Here is a 22,953-nt window from a genome sequence, read left to right as displayed (position 1 = left end):
TCGGTTGACTTCTCTGGATTGATGAAACTGTGCTATGTGTGCGGGTGATGGCAATAGGGTGTCAATCTTGCATCTCATCTGTCTTCCATTCAGCAGCTGACTGGGAGAGTATCCTGTAGGAAGTGGTGTCCTTCTATAGTGCATCAAGAACTGTTGTAGTGCAGATTTAGGTGAGAGTGACGATTTCTTCATGGCTTGTTTGAAGGATTGTACTAGTCTTTCAGCTGTGCCATTTGTAGCTGGATGGTAGGGTGCTCCAGTGAGGTGAACAATGCTTCTCTCTTGACACCACTGCTGAAACTCTCCTGAGGTGAAGCTGGTAGCATTGTCAGTGACTATGGTGTGAGGGTATCCAAAGTGTGCGAATATCTCCTCTAAGATGTCTGTGGTAGCTCTGGTAGAAGTAGATGACGTCCTGTGTATGCATGGATACTTTGAGTAGGCATCTATCATCACTAGCCATTGGCTGCCCATGAAGTTCACTGCATGATCTAAGTGAAGACGACTCCATGGCTTCTCAGGTAGCATCCAGGGATGTATAGGATACTTCTGTGGAAGCTTCTGGTGTTCAGCACAGGCAGTGCACTGTCGGCTTGTCTCCTCTATATCAGAGTCAATGCGAGGCCAATAGACAGCAGTTCGAGCTAGCTTCTTCATTCTTTCCATTCCAAAGTGTCCAAGGTGAAGGATCTTTAATACTTCCTGTTGTAACTTGACAGGAATGACTACTCTGTTGCCATATAGAAGACAACCTTCAGTGATAGAAAGTGAATCTGAGATCTTGTGGAAGAGTGACAGCTGAGTCTCCTTCATCTCTTTGTTACCAGGCCATCCTTCTGCTGTGTAGCGCATTACTGTGGCTAGTGTTGGGTCTTTCTTTGTCTCCTTTGCTAGAACATTGTAGTCTGTAGAGTTGAGCTGTTGTCCAATAGTGTGAATAGTGCATACTGTATCAACATCATCCTCATCTTCTCTTGCATCAAACTCTTTATCATGTCCAACTGGCAGTCTTGAGAGGACATCTGCATTTTGATGATGCTGGGTAGATCTGTATTCTATGGTGTAGTCATACTGATTTAGTACCAGTGCCCATCTTGCTAGTCTGTTGGCTGCTAGAGCTGGAACTCCTTTGGTAGGTCCTAGAAGTGTGAGAAGAGGTCTGTGGTCAGTTACCAAGATAAACCGTCGACCATACAGGTACTGGTGATACTTCTTTAGAGCAAATATGATTGAGAGAGCTTCTTTTTGTATTTGTCCATATTTCCTCTGTGTGCTGGTCAGTGTTTTTGAAACATTGGCTATTGGTCTCTCACTTCCATCAGGATAACGATGAAATAGTACAGCTTCCAGTCCAGTTTCTGAAGCATCACATGAGATTCCAATGTCAAGATCTGGGTTGAAGTGTGCTAAGACACTATCAGTTGATAGCATATCTTTCAGTTTGTTGAAGCTCTTTTCTTGTTCAGTGCCCCACTTCCAGGTCTCTCCTTTGCGTGTCAGTTTGTGCAATGGTCCTGTGAGTTGTGACAGATTGGGTATGAACTTGCTGTAGAATTGTGTAGCTCCTAAGAAAGATCTTAGCTGAGTTAAGTCTGTTGGGACTGGCATCTGTTGTACTGCATCTGCCTTCTTTCCTTTAGTGATTCCCTTTGAAGTGAGTTTGTGTCCCAGATACTCTACTGTAGGTTGAGCAAAACAGCACTTGTCTTTTCTACATCTGAGCCCTCTTTCTTCTAATCTTTGAAGAAGTTGACGTAAGTTTTGTAGATGGCTCTCTGCATTGGCTCCACTCACTAGTATATCATCTAGGTATACTGCTACTCCTGGGAGGTCTTGTGTCAGTTGCTCCATGATTTCTTGAAAATACCCTGGTGCTGAGCTTATGCCAAAGGGCAACCTCTTCTGTAGTAGTACTCCTCGGTGTGTTGATAGTGCTAGTCGTCGTTGACTTTCTGGTGCCAACAATATTTGATTGTAGGCATCTGCTAAATCAATCTTTGTGTAGCAATAGCCTCCACCTAGTTTTCTGATTAGATCTTCTGGTAGTGGGATAGGTTTCCTATGTGTTTCTAGCTGATTATTGATAGTCTTGGAGTAGTCTCCACATACTCTGATCTTCCCTGCAGCTTGACCTGTTGTAGATTTGCGTACAGGTACAACTGGTGTTCCATACTGGTTGAATTGAGTTGGTTCCCATATGCCTTTAGCTACACCTGCTTCGTATGCTTGGTTGAGCTCTTCTGTCAAGGCAATAGGAACTGGTCTGGGTCGGCAGAAGACTGGCTTTGTTGAAGGTTTGAAGTTTATCTCTAGTTCAAAGTTCTTGAGACATCCTAGCTCGTCTTTGAATATTTCTGGAAATTCTTTGCACATCTCCTTACACTTGATTTGTAACCTCCCATCTGGCTGGTTCTCTGTGATTGTTGATACAAGGTTCTGTTGTAGCTTGTCATCAATAGAGATGCCTAGTTGCTGTATAGCAGTTCTTCCTAGTAGGTTGAGATCTTGTACAGCACTAATCACAAATGGTAGTCTGACTTCTTTCTGTGCATCCAATTGGGCAGTTAGCTCACATCTGCCAAGCGTCTCTATGAGATGTCCTGAGGCTGATTTGTAGTTAACTGTAGTAGGTTTTAGGTTTGGCTTTCCTAGCTTCTCCCATATTGATTTACAGATGAAGTTGTCACATGCTCCAGTGTCCAGTTCAAGTGTGAAGTTGTCTCCCTCCAGTTTGATGTTTTCAGCAAGTTTCACCATCTTGGTTGATGTGCATTCTATCATCTTTACTGGTTTTTCTGCTGCAGATGATTTCTTTTTCTTGCATGCTCTTTCTATGTGACCTTGTTTAGAACAAAAGTTGCAGGTGGCTGCTTTGAATCTGCAGTCATCCGCTGTATGGTTAGTTCGGTCACATCTGTAGCATAGCTTTCCTTCCTTCTGCTTGTCAGGTGTAGAGTTGTTTTTCTGGATTGGTTTGTATCTTGATTTCTGTTGAGCAACCTTGTTGACTTTAGACGAGTTTCCATAAACTGTCTCTTTGGCAACTTTAGCTGCTTCTTCTGTTTCCTGTGCTACCTGTATAGCTTTGTTGAAGTTGAGTTCATTGTCCTTGACCTTGAAGAGAGATTTGAGAACTGCTTCATTGTTTACAGAGCCGATAAATCTTGTTCTGAGAGCCTCATCTAATGGATCTGTAATGTCTATGAAGGCACATGTAGTTGCATCTTGACGAATTCTGGCAGCTAACTCTTGAATAGTTTCTCCAGGTTTCCTCTGCATGTCACTCCAATACTTGTAACGCTCTCTAACAATGAAGCGCTTAGGGTCATACTGGTCTTTGAGAAATTCCAGTATTTCATCCATGTTGAGGTCGTTGATCTGCTTGGGTGTTGAAAGCTGAGCTGCCATATTACTAAGCTGCTTGTAGAGTGTAGGCTGTTGGTTGGTGAGAAAAGTGCCAGCAATCTTGTCTTGATGAATAGAATTTGCTGCAATGAATGTGTTGAATCTGTCTATGTAATCTGTTAGTAGCTCTGCTGTTGGGTCAAAACCTGGGAAGGCTGGAACAGCGGTTGCAGCTGTTTCTTGTTTCCGTTGTAGGTTTTGTAGTAGTAGCTCCATCAGTTTCTTATTCTCCTCCATTCTTTCATCTTGCTGACGTCTGTATTCCTCTTGTTGCTGCTTGAACTCCTCATGCTGCTGTTGTCTATGCTCTTCTTGCTGCTTTCTCTGCTCCTCTTGCTGCTGTCTCTGGTCCTCCTGCTGCTTCTGCATTAGCTTGATCAGGTCTGCTACTTCTGCCATTGTAGTGGTGCAATTTTGAACAGTTACTCTTGTAATAAACTAGAACTCTTTGTATCGATTTTATCAATGATAAAATCTGAACAAAACTCTTTGTAACTGTTCAAAAGAGAAATCCTTGTCGCCAATTAGCTTCTGTTATGTTTCTGCACAGAAGCAATTAAATAGAGTATTAAATTAGAGAAATGGTTTATTGCACACTCCAGAGACAACTGATTTGATAACAGAAAACCCAAGTATTTATATGTTTGGTCATAGAAAAGCTTTGTAAAAAGCTACAAGCATTATTAATAGCTATAATGAGACAGTACTATATAATATTAGCTTGTATAAAGCTTTAGCTAAAAAGCATAATGTTTGTTGGCAAAGTACCAGTAATACTTGGCACTTGCATGACACTTACGTTCGCACTTACTTCTCCTGACAAAGCGTGTGTCTTACAATTTTAATCTAGGAGTTCCCTGATCGCTATTGAAAGTAAAATAGTTCCAGGAGTGAGCAATCATGACCTATCCTCTCAACACGTACAAAATTGTACATCTCAAATTTAATTGGATGAAAATGGCTTTGAGTGATGGCATTCCTGCTTTTTCAATATCTCTCAGTATTACTGATCTTATGTCTTTATGAGGTCTCTATGAGGCCATAAATCTTTTATCACATATACTTGTAGTCGATAAGTTTGTACACTATAGACAGTTCATCCATGTATTTTGAGCAGTTTCACCTCACCCACACACAAATAATATAAAAAGATTTACTGTTTGATTAGCCTATATCTGTCATTTTTATATGTATTTAAACTCAGTTTTACATCCTTGAGTTTGTACTTTTTTCTTTAACGATTCGTAATAAATAATTATTTTACTAATGTGGATGAGGTTTAAGCTTGCCGTGATCTTTTTTATGTTTAGTCAGAAATAATTTAAATTTAAAAAAGTTAAACTCAAGGCTGAAAACATCTGCAAGCAGCTATCTTTGGGCTAATCTCTCTTCCTATCACCCTTGCTTGGGTAGCACTTCTAATCTTTATGCCTGAAGTAGTTCATAAGGTCAGTGAAGTTCTAAAATTTTAAGGTCTGTATTTACCTATTGACTTTCAAGTTTTGCCAGCAGTTTTTTATCCCATGAGTATTTTGTAACAACTGTGGTGAATGAAATTTGAGTACCACTTATTGTAACTAAACATATTATAGGCTAGATCTATGTTTTTCCAGTGACTAGAGTTGGTAGAAAACTTCAGCAAAGTTCTCTGGCAATTGCTTGGTGTTCTTTTCATAGATCTGGCTAAGTTTTGTTTTTTAAGAGCAAGACTCGTTTTCATAATATTCAACATGGAACTTTTTTTTGACTTGGGAGACTTCAGGATTCATAGAAAGGGAGTAGGGAGTTTTCTTCACTACAGATTTGACACTACTTAGAATTGTGGAAGAATTTTCTTTCATATTTTTTGTGATTTGTTTAAAACAATTATAAAAAATTTATGCAGTTTTTTTCCTTTTTTTAACAACTTAAAGTAAAATTTGACTGAGACCTTTTCTATAATAGCTTGACCTACATACGTACACTGTTTTGCCGTATTAATATTTGCGCGTCATTTGAATAAAAAGGCTGTTTTCAAATACTAAAATAGAAAAATACTTTGAAAATGTAATGAAATGATTTAAATAGTTTTATAATATTAATTAAAACAAAAACTTTCACTGATGAAAGTGTCTATACTACAGTACCTCGAATGTATTTATTCGCGGAGCGCTTTAATATTAGCCGTATTGCGGTCTTGATCGGCCATTTTGCTTGAAAGACTTACTTGGTAACCGTAGGGTTTTTTTGTAATTTAAATCGTTAGCATCGGTTGAGACCATTTACCTATTTAGCGTTTACAAAACAATAAGTAATCAAGCGAAGGCTTAAAGAATGACGGGTAGTAGTTCTGGTGGACATGTTCCCACTACTTGTAAGTCAATCTAACATAAGCCTGATCGTGTATAAATGTAGTTGTAAAATAGTTTTGTATTGCATTCGTAGCCCATTGGTAGCTTCTTATGTATCGAATTGTCATTAATATTTATTTGTTGAGCATATTCGGATATTGTTGATCTTGTCAGCTCTGAACTTACTGATAGTGATATAGGTTTGTTCAATACAAAATAGTATGCAAACTTGCGATAAACCGCTTTGGTTATTTCCATTGGCACTTCATGACTTAAACCGTAACACGAGTTTTTTGTTATTAAAGCCGTCCCAACTTCTCATGCACATTTGAGCATGATTAGTTTAGCGGAATTGGCTCACCGTGAGTATCAGGCAGGAGATTACGACCGCGCCGAGACTCATTGTATGCAGTTGTGGAAGCAGGAACCTGAAAATACTGGAGTTCTTCTGCTGCTTAGTTCTATACATTTTCAGAGTCGGCGACTCGATAGGTAAGTTGACATTTTGCTTACTTGTCGTTCAGTTCATGAATACGTACATAGCATCGTAATACATTTGCACTTATATTTAATATTTAACTTTAGGTCAGCTTACTTCAGCCAGTTGGCTATAAAGCAAAATCCTATGCTAGCCGAAGCCTATTCTAATCTTGGCAACGTTTTCAAAGAAAGTGGTAAGGCTGCTCACGTTGTGTATATATTTATAATATATATGGTTTTCTTGAGAATTTGTACAAATTATTTCTGCTGACAACTTATTTATTGACAACTTTCAGGTCAACTGGCAGAAGCTCTTGAAAATTATCGATATGCAGTAAGTTTAAAGCCAGATTTTATTGATGGCTACATCAACCTAGCAGCGGCTTTGGTCTCAGCAGGTGACATGGAGCAGGCAGTGCAGGCTTACGTAACAGCATTGCAATACAATCCAGTGAGTTGGTCACCCATTTTGTGCTTGTCTGAATGAAATTTTTTTATTAAAATACATGTTGTAATGTATTGGTTGTGTTGTAGGAGTTGTATTGTGTGCGAAGTGATCTTGGCAACCTCCTTAAGGCCCTTGGTCGACTTGATGAAGCGAAGGTGAGTGGCGTCAGAGTACGGCCACTGATCACCACAGCTTTGTTTTCAAAAATAGAATATTTGTTGGCAGCTCAGTTTTTAGTCATTTGTTCATTAAACATTCTATGCAACATTGATTAAACTGAATGCAGTGATTGATTTTTAGTTTGTTGCTTGAGTGTTTCATGACTATGGCTGAAACAATATTTGTATAGTGAAGATATACAAGTGTTGCACCCTTGCAGATCTTTATATAGTTGCGGCATCGGTTCCAGGAATCATTGTTTCGCAATTGGAAGTAGAGCGGATCTTGTTTGGGGTAAAATATTTTTCCCCAAAAATTTGTATAGTTCTAAGTGGGCATGGTCTGTAAACTAGTAAAATGTTTACTCAGTGACGGTGACAAGAAAAAACAAGGAGCGTTGAATTTTAGCCACCTAACTGAGTTGCCAGCATTCGTCAAAGATGAAACATTTTAAAACCAAAATTGTATTGTGATTATCAGTGGTGGCTTATAGCCAGGTCCGTGCCAGTAATGATCTGACGCTAATTTCTCATGTCCATGTTCTGTAGCCGACTCTCAGATAGTTCTATGGAAGATCTTGTGTGACCAGCTGCCAGCACCGAGGAAGAAAGGAGGCAGGTTCGGTAGGTGAAACAATGTGCGGGACAGTTTTGTGGCTTTCATAAGTCATTCTATCCTGTCTTATAACGCCTTCAATTTACAAAGTTTGATATGGACGCAATGCTTAGAAAGCGCCTAGGTTTTTTGCGACGTGTTCACGTGTGTTGGCTGAGACCAAAAACCTTAAAGAGTGGCCCTGATTTAATATGGTCTTGTCAGTTCCATGCTTTCTGGTCTCGGCCATGTTCAGTCAATTCGTATTGGCTCATGTTTATTCTTCAAAAAAACTAGTTTTTGCCAGTTGAAAACTAGTACGAGTCATATACGAATTTGATAATGTAAATGGTTTGTCTCCATGATCGTTGTTTCAGCTGCTTAAAATTGCTGTAAAAATTCTTGGGGAGGCCAAAGTCATTATATTTCGCAAGTTTTATACCATTTTATGCTGGGGACTGGCTGATGCATTTATTGGTTAGTACCTCGTACGCCGTTACAGTATCGCAGGATCAATTTTTTTAAAACAGTCCCTTGTTTAAAGTAGGTATGAATGAGAATCTGGTGACTTTAGCTCAACAACTCGTGTAATAATATCATGAAATCTCTTTGGTGCCACAAGAAGACAGACCATTTTATGCAAATTCACACGTGGCAAACAATAGCACATTCTCATCACGACGCACAATGTGAGAATATGCAGTTGGATGCATTGCGCAATGATCTTCACGCAAAGTTTCAAGACTAGTGTCATCTAGGATGGTTTATGTGAAAAAAAATTGTTTGTATTTTTTTATTGATTTTTTTATGAGATGCTTTGGCAACCATTCTTCATGTGCACAGATAACAGAACTTTTAGTGAAGATCAAGCCATATGTCCGAAGTCTTCTCTTGATAATTTTGAAACCTAGATACTATACATTTTGGTCAACCCTCAAAACAGCAAGTAGTCAAGGACAGACTTTAGACATATCGGGGCATGCTTTCGCACAGAAGCGCCATAACTCAAATTTCGAGTTGCTTATCTTCCATTGTTGTGCCTTGCGGCATTGCCCGGGCATTTTGTAGGCGTGTTATCTGAAGGCTATTGAAACTCAGCCCAATTTTGCTGTTGCTTGGAGTAATCTTGGTTGTGTCTTCAATGCTCAAGGTGAAATATGGTTGGCTATTCATCACTTCGAAAAGGTTAGTCATGAAAATGTAACCATGTCAGCAGTTTTTATTGACTGTTCAACAAACAGGATATCTTTTCATGGTTACATTAATCTCATGTGTTTACTCAATGTTTAAAAGTTGTTGGTTCTTTATTTAGGCTGTAGCGTTGGATACAAACTTTCTTGATGCCTATATTAACCTAGGCAATGTTCTAAAGGAAGCTCGGATATTTGAAAGAGCTGTCTCTTCCTATCTCAGGGCATTGAATCTCTCGCCTAACCATGCTGTGGTATGTTCATCATGGTCTATCATTGTTAAAAAATGTTTGATTGAAAATACTGATTTCATAACGCATTTATTATTTTGTTTTGTTAGGTTCATGGAAACTTGGCATGTGTTTACTATGAACAAGGCTTAGTTGATCTTGCTGTCGATACATATAAACGAGCCATTGAGTTGCAACCCAACTTTCCGGATGCATACTGCAACCTTGCCAATGCTCTCAAAGAGAAAGGGAAGGTAGGTATAATATACTTGGGTATTAACCTAATTGATTTCGTGCAGAGAATTAGAACCGACTCGCTTCACTCGTGTCGTGGTCGGTGTCAAACGTCTGCTAGAGCGATATCAAGCGACTACCAAAAATATTGCAGTGCTGACCACTGTCTTTGCTGTTGGTAGTCTCCACATTTTGCAAGTTTTCATCAGTATACAGTATAAATTTAAGCATCTCGGTTACTGCTTTAATATACGATTTATTTCTCTATAGCAAGCATTGCAAAGGACTGTTGTGTTACTACAACGGTATTACAATATTTGTAGGTGTTCTTTTTTAATACATTATAACAGATTGGGTGAATAGATGTGATGTCAATTGATTATTGATATATTAACCAGGTTAACCCTTTTGCTGCCCGGGTCAGTCACACTTTGTGCAACATTGCTGATCGAAATGATGTGCTTATAGAAAAAAGTCTTGACGAATAAATGTTCAAGTTAACCACGTAACCTAGAAGTATGTCGACTAATAAAGCCTTGATAAAATAGTGACTTAGTTGTTTGTGCACTATTAAAGCATGTTAAGAAGGTTTGGTAGCAGAGTGAATATATTCGAAAAGGATTCTCGACATGTTAATGTATATTTACTACAGTTTTTACCACCTCTCAGTGTATCAAAAGTATGAATCGTCAAGTTGGAAAGTTGATAAGACATCTTGTCGGCTTGATTGAGCAATAGCCAGAACTAGTTTGTGGTCTGGAATTACTGGGCAGTTAGTTTTGTCACCATATGGTTGAGCTGGGGGTAGCTCAACATATACATGTAGCCTGGTATGTGTTAGTCCATGTGGTAGTTCTCATCTACAAACCTTTCAGGTACAAGAAGCAGAAGACATGTATAACACCGCCCTCAAACTTTGTCCTGCACATGCTGACTCTCTAAACAATTTGGCCAACATCAAGCGGGAGCAAGGTAACACTGAGGAGGCTGTCCGGTTGTATATGAAAGCTTTAGAGGTGTGTAGTATTTGTTGCACACTACTCTGGCCAGTAATCAGATTGATGGCAAGAGGTGCAGTCTGTTGATAGTTTTGTTTGGCTTGTTGGAGGATGACCAAAAACTATTACCGACTAGATTTTACCGTGTCAGCAGTTTCTAGCTGTCAGACAAATAGACAAAAGACAATCCTCCACGTGTTTCAGGTCTACCCAGAGTTTGCTGTTGCCCATTCTAATCTTGCCAGTGTTTTACAACAACAAGGCAATCTTCATGATGCCCTTAAGCATTATAAGGAAGCAATTAGGTTTGTTGGATATCTTATTTGCTGCAGTGCTCTCCCCGCTGCTGCTGTCTGCTTATTCGTACACCTGGGTAGTGGTTGGCCATTGGATCGTGCATGCCGCAGGGTTCTTAACAAAAAACTAACTGCATGGGCTTTCATTTGTAAGGCTCTGGTGCATGTTACTGTGACAAGGTCTCATTCCTGGTAGATGTGCTTGCAATCCATGCAGTGTCGTCTCGGTTATCTTATGCTGCTAGTGTTGGGTTTTAGGTATTTCCTGAATTTGCTGCTGCTCACTCTAACTTAGCTAGTATTTTGCAAATGCAAGGGAAGCTGCATGAGGCCCTCGCACATTACCAAGATGCAATCAGGTAAACTTACAAAAGAATTTGTCTTCCAAAGAAGTAACACATTTTGTCTTGCTTCTCACTCTTGTCTTGCTTTTCACTCTTGTCTTGCTTATAATTCCTCCCTTGCATTATCCCACTCACCTTGTTAGCCTGACCCTGTTAATATGTTGTGATATGCTGTAGCCCATGGATCTGTGATATGATTGTTTAATCTTGTTGTTCATTTGTCTCCTGTTACTGCTGATTCAAAATGGTATTTGTTGTCTGTAGTTAAGCAATGGCTGTTGCATCTGTTCTTTACATTGAGCAGAATATCGCCAACATTTGCTGATGCATATTCAAACATGGGAAACACTCTTAAAGAGATGCAGGATGTTCAAGGAGCTATGCAGTGCTACACTCGCGCCATACAAATCAATCCTGCTTTTGCTGATGCTCATAGCAACCTTGCCAGCATTCACAAGGATAGCGGAAATATTCCGGAGGCTGTGCAAAGTTACAGAATGGCTCTCAAATTGAAGCCAGATTTTCCAGATGCTTACTGCAATCTTGCTCACTGTTTGCAGGTTTGTTGAACCGAGATTTTGCTCAGGATTATTTATTTTTCTGGAAAGCAGCTAATACTGCTATCTACTTGATAGCACCTAAAAATATTCTTCGAGAAGCCGAATATTAAAGCTTGCTAGAATAAAATTTTGAATTATCAAATGTCTGATCATCTTGTGTGTGGCCGAAATTGAACGTCATATCATCTGTGTGGCCAGTCCAATGTCTAGTGAATTTTGCTCTACATTGCTGCAAGCATGGTCTTCACGTATTGTTTACACACAAACATTCAGTTATTAGAAATAAGCTTATCCACGTTTCTAACTAGCTCCTAGTTCAATTTCGTTTGCAACAATGTTAAAAAAATATGTCCTGTAGATCGTCTGTGACTGGACAGATTATGATGAAAGAATGCAAAGGCTAGTGAGCATAGTCTCTGAACAACTTAAGAAAAATCGACTTCCGTCTGTTCATCCCCATCACAGCATGCTGTATCCACTCACGCCGCAACAACGGAAAGGCATTGCCAGTCGCCATGCCACTCTTTGCCAAGAGAAGATTGTCATACTTAGACGGTCTGCCTACAACTTTCCTGCTGACCTGTCTGCCTCTAATGGTATGATTTGTTTGTTCACTTTATAAGCCAGGTGATGCATTGTTAACCCCTATCAGTTGCCTTCTTCTGGTGGACAAAAACAATGCAAGAGTAATTGAGGGGATTCGCTAACCTCACTTATTTCTGAGTGGTGTTTGATAGTAGGCCTCACGACAATGGTTATAGCAGATTTCTTGAGCAATCTTATTCCTTTCGATTTGTTTATAATTAAAGGTTTTCTGATTTAGGTCGGTTGCGCATTGGATACGTAAGCTCAGATTTTGGAAATCATCCTACCTCCCATCTCATGCAGAGTATTCCTGGTATGCACAACCGAGCCAATGTAGAAGTGTTTTGTTATGCATTATCTGCAGATGACAGCACAACTTTTCGAGCAAAGGTGTGTTTATAGCGTTTCATTATTCGTTTGCTGCAACAATAAATAGTTTTTTCATATATTTTTTGTTTTCAAGCAAAGTTGAAGTAAATGGCGTTGTCATCACTGTGGTTTTTAGATTATGAAAGAGTCCGAACACTTTGTGGATTTGTCAAGAATCCCCTGCAATGGTAAAGCGGCTGACCGCATTAATGCTGATGGAATACATATCCTAGTCAATTTGAATGGCTATACTAAAGGGGCTCGGAACGAGTTGTTTGCTTTGCGACCTGCACCGATACAGGTAAGTTTTGCAAAAGTGTTAGCGATGCTAGCTGTACCTTTTAGCCTAAAAAGCTAATGCTCTTTAGGTCCAGAAATGCTAGCTAAAAAGAGACTGTAAAATCAAGCCAGTGGTGTTCTTTTTTGACGCTATTGGTTCAAGCAACAAGTTACATTGTCATAATAATTTCATCAGGGTGAGTTGAATCAATGTTTTATTATCACATCAATGTTTTATTATCACATCAATGTTTTATTATCACGTAAATTTTGTGGCTACAGGTGATGTGGCTGGGTTACCCAGGAACTAGTGGAGCGTCATATATGGATTACATCATAACTGATAAGACGACATCTCCAATTGAACACGCTGACCACTACAGTGAAAAACTAGCCTATATGCCTGATACATTTTTTATTGGCGATCATTGGTAAGTAAAACATGTGGGTTGAATGTTATCTGATTAGATTGCCGCTACACCCAATAGGTGAGTTATACCGAGTCGGTGTGTTGCAGGCAAATGTTCCCACATATGGTAGAGAGAGCCATTATACCTCATGCTCAGGGAAGTGAGGACCTCAAGGACAATGTCTCTATCATCAATGCTACTGACCTCAAACCTTTAGTCAGCGTTGCTGAGAATGTTACAGTATGTTTCCTTTTTCTGAATGTTTTTGCACAGTATAACCTTCATTGGGAGCTGCAATGTCCCTATGGATTTAATCTTGTGCTAAATTAATGTGTTGTTGTTCTTCAAACCGATTGAGTTTTTTCAGTTGGTGTTTGAGGAGCTGCTCAACATGCTGATACCAGTTGAAGTGTCTAAATATGAGATTGTCTAGTGTCGAGGAAAATGGTTTCAGTTTGTGTTGTGCAGCTGATAAATGGGCATGGCACTTGTTTTTTTAACAATGTTTTAGGATTTGAAACACACCATTAAGCACGCTGGTACAGGAGATCAGGTTGAAGTTGTCACCCCTGTTATTGAGCTTCCAACCACAAGTAGTGTATCAGAGATGATCAGCAACAATCAGGTTGTGGCAGAGATTGGTGATGGAGTACTTGTGCAGAATGGACTTACCACAACACAAACTCACACAAAGGCAGCCACTGGAGAGGAAGTGTTGCAAAATCCTGTTGTTACCACTCGCTGGCAATATGGCTTGCCTGAAAATGCTGTCGTTTTCTGCAATTTCAACCAGCTCTACAAGATAGATCCTGCCATTCTCAATGTCTGGTGTAATATACTAAAGAGAGTGCCCAATGCTGTGCTGTGGTTGTTGCGGTTTCCAGCGGTAGGAGAAACGAATGTTATCAACTATTGCGTGCAGGTGAGTTATTCACTGAGTATGGCAAGGGTCATCAGGTTTAGAACACGAAACGTTGAGATGATTGTACAATATTGAACAAAACAAAACCTGTCTTAGCGAGGGAAACTTAAGATAATTATTTGTCCTTACCAGTTTTTCATGCTACCTTTTAAATGTCTGTCATTGGATGGATATATCCATTATGTAATAATTTTCTGTGATTGAAGCATCAATGAATTGATTGTTTGCTGTCTTTCAGAAAGGAATTGAGTCATCAAGGGTTGTGTTTAGTCCTGTGGCACCAAAGGAGGAGCATGTACGTCGTGGACAGTTGGCAGATGTCTGTCTTGACACACCTTTGTGTAATGGGCACACAACTGGAGTGGATGTCTTATGGGCTGGCACCCCTATGATTACCTATCCTTGTTAGTATTTTTTGGAAATCTCCAGTTGCCTGCATACATACAACTTTTTTACAAATGTATGCACAATTGATGCTTCCGCGCTGATTTTAGGTTTGCGTTGTATGATAACGCATTTACTTTTTTGTAGTGGAAAGTTTGGCCTCGCGTGTTGCCTCTTCACAGTTACGCTGCCTTGGTATTCCAGAGCTGGTTGCAACTTCTTACACTGATTATGAGAACATAGCAGTGCGGCTAGGCAATGACCCAGCATAGTAAGTGAATCATAATACAATATTCGCACTGTGTTTTGCACTGTAAACCGCTTTTTCAGTTAATGTTGCTGAGACAGCTTTGCACCAGTGCCAGATAAACTGGCAGATCAGATTTTCAATTTTATTAAAAATGATTGTATCAGTCCACATTTCACAGGTCACATCTATCTATGTTGCCTTTTGTTTCAGTTTAAAAACCATCCGTGCCAAGGTTTGGGCGCTACGAATAGAGAGCCCTCTTTTTAATGTGCGCTTATATGCCAAGAATCTAGAGCGTGTGTTCCAAAGGATGTGGGATAATCTAGCTGATGGTAAACAGCCCACACACCTTACTGCTCCTTTTCCACCTTTGCTTGAAGAGTCTAAGAGCACCTCGATGTCATAGCCTCTCAAATGTGGAATATTTGCTATCATAGCCATTTATATTTTTTTACGCCTCAAGGAAATTATGCTTATTTATATTGAATGCTGTGCATCACATCGGTTGTCTAACCCCCATACTCTTTACATTTGGTTTTACACTATCAATATCTGTGTGTTATTTTAAATTGTTGATATTGTACTATTGTCCTGTTTAGTTCCGGTATATATTTTGCTGTTGCGTTATGTGGCGATTTGTTTGATGGTGATTATAAATAGCAAATGGCCTTTAATGCGCTTGCAAATCTGCCTGTGTGTATGGAAATTTTTGCTAAGGGCAAGCTTACGCAATACACTGTCTCCCCTTATTTAATAGATTCCCACTTTTGAGTTGCAATATACATGTACTTTACTAGAAATGTAATGTCACAAAAATGACATGCTTGCATTGGCACTTTGAGAAATCCGTAATTCCAATCTGGTACTTGGCGGATGTGGGCAAAGCTGGCAGCTACCAAAATGCTATGCTGTATAACTTCTAATTGAAACTAGATTTGAATAATTTTCCCTCGTTGGATCTCAGTTACCGGAAAACCAATTAGAAGCTTAGAATAAATAGCTGCCGGTCTTTTTGTCCTTGAATTATTCAATTTCTACGCATTGATAGCCAAATGTGAAGAAAAATTTAAGCTGGCCCTAAATACTACTTCCAAGCTGACAAATAGATAGAAATTGCTTAGTGAATTCCAAGATCTTGCCAAACCAACGGGCATACCTGAATAATTGTACGAATCGTTCGAGCACTGGTCAATCGCTAATGGATGCACACTGGTTTGATGACGTACTAGTATATATATTTAGTTTCTTGGTTAAAATAGGAAATATTTTTAAACGAATTTGCTCAGATGCTCAAGCTGGATCCATCAAAGCTGACTGAAATATAGCCTACAGGATGAAAATATTCGATGGATATAAAAATTCGCGAACAGTCAATTTTGCGAATAATTGGTTTTATTTTTAATCACAAGGGAGAATAACTACTGCCTCAAATTAAAAACTAGTCGCTATGCATAAACACTAAACGTAGCCGAGTTACAAAACCTTTTTTAAACTCATTGCCGATGCTTCGAGCTAACCCCATTGCCAATGCATCACATTTCTTTACAAAATTATTCAAGGTTGTCACAAGATAAGTACATACAAAAATAACAAACTTACATTTGATGTACAGTTTATTTAAATATATTTATATAACTTAGATGTTTATTTACATATATTTCTTTATAGGTTGGCCATTTGGCAAAGGCAAACGTTTAGCTTCTAGTTTTGCAAAACAACTAATCTAACCAGTTATGTTACTTTGGCCTTTTACACTGGCGACTGAATTACTGTTGTTACTTTGGTGGTTCTTTTACAGTGGCAACTGAGTCCAAAAAATTCACTTATAGGTCAATGCTCGAAGATCTTTGAATTGCCTTGGACTCAAGTCTTCTCACCTATTAATGAAATGAGTAATAATTTTGCAGTTTGTTTCTGGTTATCAGGTTTTAATCCCAGGGGTGGGAGAGTCTCTAAAATAGGCACCATGTGCACACCAAATTTCACGTCCTAAGGGGTATATTTTCCCAGTCGTCACGTTAACGTGCTATGGGCATATTTTAGTAAACTAGATACATAAACGTGGTATGGGTCTATGTGGTTTGTTAGTAAGGCTTGTTAGAATGCAGAACTTGATTATAATGAATTATGTAATCCATAATAGCTAACTGTGGTAATTAAATAGAGATATTAAATTTTCACCGCTACTATGGCAGTTTATGACGGGGCCATAGCGGAAACAGACTAAGGACCTTTGTGTGAAAGCAAATACCGCCCCGTATTTAAAAGGGCATAGATTTATGTTTACGGAGCTGATTGGCTGATTTGGCTAATTGCGCATGGCGTAAAGAAAATCTTATATGTGTATTTCTACTCACCTTTTACTGGCAAACCCGTCCATGTAGCCTCTAGTAATAGTAGTAATACTGTAAATTCAGTGATAAGGGTGTAAAACTGTGTGTTATGGTGACTATAAAATATGTAACGCAAAAAGGGTTAATTGTGAAATAATGGCTGGTTGGCTATGGGTCATGTGTTAAAACCCTAGGAAAATGGGCTATGGGTCCAATTCTAAACCTAGGTGTGCACATGGTGCCTGTTTTAGAGACTGTCCCATCCCTGGGGTTTTAATATCAGAAGGAAATATTTTGTGACTTCGCTGCCTTCGAATTTGCATTTCTACTCAAAACCATTTTGCATTCAGCTAGTCTATTCTATATATATATATTTCTCAAAGTATGTGTTTGTGGATATATCTGCGTGTCATTCCGGCTACAGCTGTTATTAGAATAGAGTAGCTGGACAACAACAATGACGCAATGTCATAGCCTACTGTCATTAGAAGCCTAGCGCTTATTAACTAGCTTACTGGAATTTTCCATTGGCAATGTGTCAGGCTGAGAGCAAGGAGTAGGCGACTCTCATCACTTCTCATTGTTTATAAGCTGACTTTTACCCGGGCATAATACCCTGGGCAACGCAGGAGGCACAGTTAGTCTATATACAGTATATATATTTCTCAAAGTATGTGTGGATCTATCTGTCTGCCATTTCGTCGATAGCTATAGCACACACTGATTATTTTGCCAATGCGGCCACGTGATACGATGACTCTGTTAAGAGATATTTTTCGTAAGGTTCGATTATTATCTCTGGGTTCAAGGCCAATTCTTGTCACTCGGACAATTATATTGGCTCCATATCGTCGTATTCAGAGTTTCGATGGATAGCCAAACTGGTGGAACAGTAACTTTTTTATACACACACTTCTATGAAAGAATTGTTACTACTAATTCCACTTATTCAGGTTTTTTATTTTATATTTTTCAGTTCGTATTAATCGTATCATTAATGAATCATCGTCATAACAAAACCAACTTAATCCAACTATTACTTGGTAATTATTTCACATTTACATCTAACCCTTTTTATAGTCGTTTTACTTTTTGTAAATTCATTGGACCTGCGCAAAACAATTTTTTCCTGATATGAAGTTTAAAAGTTGTTTGACATAGTTTAAAAACCTTTACAGTTATTTTATTTTTTCCCTTAATTTATTTCAATTACTCAAAACACTTTTCTCATGATATGAAGGTTGAAAGTTAGAATGGCAAATGTTATTATATGTTAAATACAAATCCATTTTCTGTCCAAAGACTTTTTTGTTACCCGAGCAACGCCGAGTAGCACAGCTAGTATACTTATATGTAACTGCTCCCCTGGATTTTGTTGCGTATGATACACTGATGTTGGGATGTATATATGTAGCTTTATTTATACACACCACAAAACACTGTGAAACTACAAAGATATATACATTTGACTAACATAATGTTGCTACATAAAATGATATAAGTAATGAAACATTGCAAGCAAGGTACAAGTACAGTTACAGTAATGTTGGGTTTAAAATAACAACAAAAATAAAAGTGATTATAGTAAAGATGCAATTGCAACAAATTCAAAAGATAAACATGTATAAACATACCTTATTGCACCCTTCCAGAAAAGATTAGTTAAGTACTTATAGAAACTGTGTGCTTGCATATGACAATACTTGCAGAATATAGGTATAATATGCTTGAATAATATGAGTAAGATATAATCGATTGTCATAGCATATCTGAAATACGTAAAACCAGAGAACTCCCATCTTGGCAGTTGAAGCTCTGGTGTAAAATTGATGAAGACAAACACTTGCTGACAAAATACAGTGTTGAAAATTCCAGAAAGATTGTGATTCACTGAGTAAAAAATGGCCAAAATAACATGATTGCAGCAGTGAGTTGCAATCAGCGTATCCCAACAGGAACTTTGTTCATTGAAATAATATTGCCTGTGTTCTGAAACCCTTTTGAATCATTGCACTTCTTTGTGCTGTGGCTATTTCTAATTCTGGTTCTGGCAGCCTTTTGTAGGGTAAACAACAAGACCGAATAACAAGGGTGATAGAAATGTTATTAGAAGTTTCTGGAAACATTACAGTATATACATATATATACATATATATATATATATATATACTAGCTGTGCCTTCCGGCGTTGCCCGGGTATTAAAAATCAGCTTATAAACAATGAGAAGTGATGAGATTTGCTTACCACTTGCTGGCAGACAACTCTCCAGCAAGTGGCAGGCCATTGCCAAGTGGCCTGGCACATTGCCAATGGAAAATTCCACTAACCTAGTTAGTAAGCTTCAAATGCCGGTAGGCAATGACATTGCGTCAGCATTGTTGCCCAGCTAAGCATTCTAATAATAGCTATAGCCGAAATGCAGACATACGACATACAGACATAAAACATACTTCGAGAAATATAGATATATATATATATATCTGTTTGTGTATATATATACATTATTAGTTGAATGTCGGCGGTGCCTGGACAATAAAAAAGTCTATACGCAAAAAACTTTTTTATTTATTTAACATAAACCCTACAAGATTTACCATTCCAACCTTTATACTTCATATCATGAGAAAAGTGATTTTGTGCAGTTCAAATAAATTAAGAAAAAAACCATGAGTACATGGTAGTGTGTGTATAAAAAAGGTAACTGTTGCAGCAGAAGCTCGTTGTATTGAATGTTTTGATGCATGATTTTGATGGTAAAGCTCATTGCACTCATTCATACACGTATATGTTTGCTACAGTTTGCAGCCAAAAGTGGCTTTTTATGTGAAATAGAAGAAGAGTTATGAGCATCGATCCATTGCAAGCTGTGTTTGGATAACCCTGAGAATGCTATTAAATGGTATGCTATAAATACATATATATATATAGAAATATATACATGTATATAAAATATGCTACAATAAGATATTCAACAACAAGCGCCATAAATGAACCATACAATACATGCAGAAACAAAAATAACCATTTTTGAAACAAAAATATTTGCATCGTTTGCTAGGCCAGTTGCATTCTGATTGTTGCTTACGATGGAAAAACATTTTCTTGTGGGTGTTCAAAACCTTCAACAATGTCTTCTGACCTCAAATCTTCTTCAGCACTGCTGATCTAGTCAATATTAGCATGCAAACAACTTTTTTAGAAGAGCAAACTTTCATGCGATGCATTTCACACAAATAACGATAAACATTTCGCCGCATTGGTGCTAAGCAAAACGTTTAGTTTAAAACTAGTCGTTCATATATCATTGTGAATGCACACCGTTTTTCACTTACGTCGAAGTATCAAGACTGCGTTAATAAACAAAGAACAACTATTAGCCTGATACGAGTAGTAATTATTTTTATGGTGTTGCTTCCAAAGTTTTAACGGATAGCTTTGCAGTTAAAAATGGACTTCGATACAAACAAAAACAATAAAAGAATTAGTTGTTATTGATATAACCGAGTCCTTAGTAAAATTTTGTAGACACTTTTCTACTGATCACTTGCTATTATGGGTTCATAATGATCAAACAATGTCACAGTGGTGGTCAAATGGAGGTGGCGTTCAATGAAAGGGTGGCGTACTCTTTCTCCTGTAATGGCGGTTAAATGAAAGTGGCGTTCAAATAAAGGTGGCATTCAAATAGAGGTTTTACGGGATGTTTATTTATTGCTACATACCGTAAGAGCAAAAGCTGGACAGAAAAAGGCTAAATGCACCAGTTTCGTTGCATTATTTTTCGACGAGTTTTTACATGCGGCTTTTCTTCAAGTGCAAGCCATCACTACTGTACAAAACAAACTGTAAGTAAAAGGCTACCAGCCCCATTCTTAGCATAGTCGACTTGTAGCGGTTAAAATTAGGTTTGCGTCATTTTGTTTACTTTCAATCAGAGTTACTCGCGGATAAACCAGACCCATTAGCTTGGTAACTTGTTCTAGAATTGTCTTATATTTTTACACGCACGCGCGCGCACACACACACACACATATATATATATATATATATATATATATATATATACATGCAACGTATATCTATATATATATTTCTCAAAGTGTGTCCGTGTGTCGTATGTCTATCTGCATTCCGGCTATAGCTATTATTAGAATAACTGTAGCTGGACAGCAATGCTGACACGACGTCTTGGAGTACCGTCATTAGAAGCCTAGCAGCTTACTGGAATTTTCCATTGGCAATGTGCGAGGCTATTAGCTTGGAAGTTACAGTTGTTTGACAACGTTTTAAAACCGTTACAGTTGTTTTTATTTTTTCGCTTAATTTATTTCAACTACACAAAACACTTCTTTCATGATATGTAGTTTAAAAGTTAGAACGGGAAATGTTGTTATATATTAAATACAAATCAATTTTCTGTCCAGATCTTTTTATTACCCGGGCAACGCCAGGTAACACAGCTAGTGTAATATATATATATATATTTATGCGCATGTATATACAATGTGCATATGTATGCGTGTAATGTCTGTATATTTATTATCGTTAGAACTGCTAGTACTATAAAGACTAATAAAGGAAAAACGCTCGATACAAAATGTCCAGAGTTAGTTAACTATAGTTTAATATAGAATAATAATTATAATATACAATACATAATATATATAGTATATTATAAAATATTATGATCACTTAGATGTTAGTCGATCGCTACAATTCTGTTTCAAGCAGATATAGATCTGGTCTCATCAGGTGATAACTTCGAAAAGCATTCAGGAGTTGCTCAGCAAATTAAATTACATGTACTTCAGAAAGCTTTCTGACTCACTTCCACATGGCTGAGCTAAAGATAGCAAAGAGTAGAAACTGTTTCACTAGGAAAAACTATAGGATCGACAATAAATGAAAAAAGACAAAAACGACTGCAGCGCTGCTCAAGAAAAGACTTTGGCTGTCAGTGTGTTCACATTTCACAATGACTGTTGACACAAGGAGATGATGTCATGATCTATTTTTGATCTATTAATCATAACATCTGTCACTTTTCCTTCTTTTCAATGTCGTCATTTGTTGTATTTTAGTTTGCCGAAAACTTCATAGACCATAACTAAAACTAATCTGAACTGGTTTTGACCCCGAGGTTAGGTAACGTGATATTTTTGAGCCCATAAAATGTTATTGCCATTGGCTAATGAATACATACACACAAGATCTAACCGCTAATCAGACTAGAATGTTCATGTATCTTGGATATGTTTTTATTTATAGCACTCTTTTCAGCTGCAACTTCAAGCTATGCCCTTGGAACAAGTTATCTTTCCAGCACAATAGTTTCAATATTCTGCAAGCAAAAACTTACATGTATTTTTGCTAACCTAGAAATGGGCCTTTTGTATATTTGAGAAACATTCATAAAACTTTCCAGGTACTGGCGTTGTACATATGGTGATGCTAGCTCATTTTTCCTAAATCCTCTGATTTACCTGCTAATGTTTGAAGTGTCACGGTATTAATATGAGTATGAAATATGTTTGCCAATGAACATGTTCATCAACAACCAAAAACAAAACATACAAGAGCTACAAAACAATGAGAAAAATGTTAAACCAATGTTAAAACTGCTTTTAGATTAAAAAAAGTAATATGTTACAGTTTGTTACTATTTTATTCTCTATTAGAGAAATTTGAAGAAAGGAAAATTCTAGAAATGGATGCTTGATTACGTCTTTAGAAATGCCATGATGGAAACCAATGGACCTGCTAGTGTCTGATGGAAACAAAATCACCTGATAGTGTCTGATGGAAACCAACTCACCTGCTAGTGTCTGATGGAAACCAACTCACCTGATAGTGGCTGATGGAAACCAACTCACCTGCTAGTGTCTGATAGAAACCAACTCCCCTGATTGTGTCTGATGGAAACCAACTCACCTGATTGTGTCTGATAAAAACCAAGTCACCTGATTGTGTCTGATAGAAACTAACTCACCTGATAGTGTCTGATAAAAACCAACTCACCTGATAGTGTCTGATGGAAACAAAATCACCTGCTAGTGTCTGATGGCAACCAACTCACCTGATAGTGTCTGATAAAAACCAACTCACCTGATAGTGTCTGATAGAAACCAACTCACTTGATTGTGTGATGGAAA

The 22,953-nt window shown here is 38.0% G+C and overlaps 1 protein-coding gene across 2 annotated transcripts; it reads left to right on the top strand.

Annotated features, from left to right (window-relative positions):
- The first annotated feature begins 5,608 nt into the window (after positions 1-5,608).
- LOC137406071 (UDP-N-acetylglucosamine--peptide N-acetylglucosaminyltransferase 110 kDa subunit-like) lies at positions 5,609-15,221 on the top strand. Of its 2 annotated transcripts, none has more exons than XM_068092598.1 (20): positions 5,609-5,758; positions 6,041-6,227; positions 6,321-6,409; positions 6,512-6,666; positions 6,750-6,818; positions 8,485-8,601; positions 8,729-8,860; positions 8,947-9,090; positions 9,946-10,086; positions 10,623-10,723; positions 11,013-11,268; positions 11,627-11,864; positions 12,092-12,243; positions 12,359-12,523; positions 12,784-12,932; positions 13,019-13,151; positions 13,423-13,833; positions 14,072-14,237; positions 14,365-14,488; positions 14,678-15,221. In XM_068092598.1, exons 1-20 carry the CDS (start codon positions 5,719-5,721, stop codon positions 14,871-14,873), a joined length of 3,165 nt encoding a protein of 1,054 aa, XP_067948699.1. In that variant the 5' UTR covers positions 5,609-5,718; the 3' UTR covers positions 14,874-15,221. The 2 variants fall into 2 exon arrangements, with proteins under 2 accessions (XP_067948699.1, XP_067948698.1); XM_068092597.1 differs by lacking the exon at positions 10,623-10,723 and adding an exon at positions 10,273-10,373.
- Positions 15,222-22,953: the final 7,732 nt, after the last annotated feature.

Source organism: Watersipora subatra, chromosome 10, assembly GCF_963576615.1.
Source record: "Watersipora subatra chromosome 10, tzWatSuba1.1, whole genome shotgun sequence".
In the NCBI taxonomy this organism is placed as follows: Eukaryota; Metazoa; Bryozoa; class Gymnolaemata; order Cheilostomatida; family Watersiporidae; genus Watersipora; species Watersipora subatra.
The sequence above is the reverse complement of the archived record's forward strand: the minus strand, read 5'-3'. Positions and strand labels throughout refer to the sequence as shown.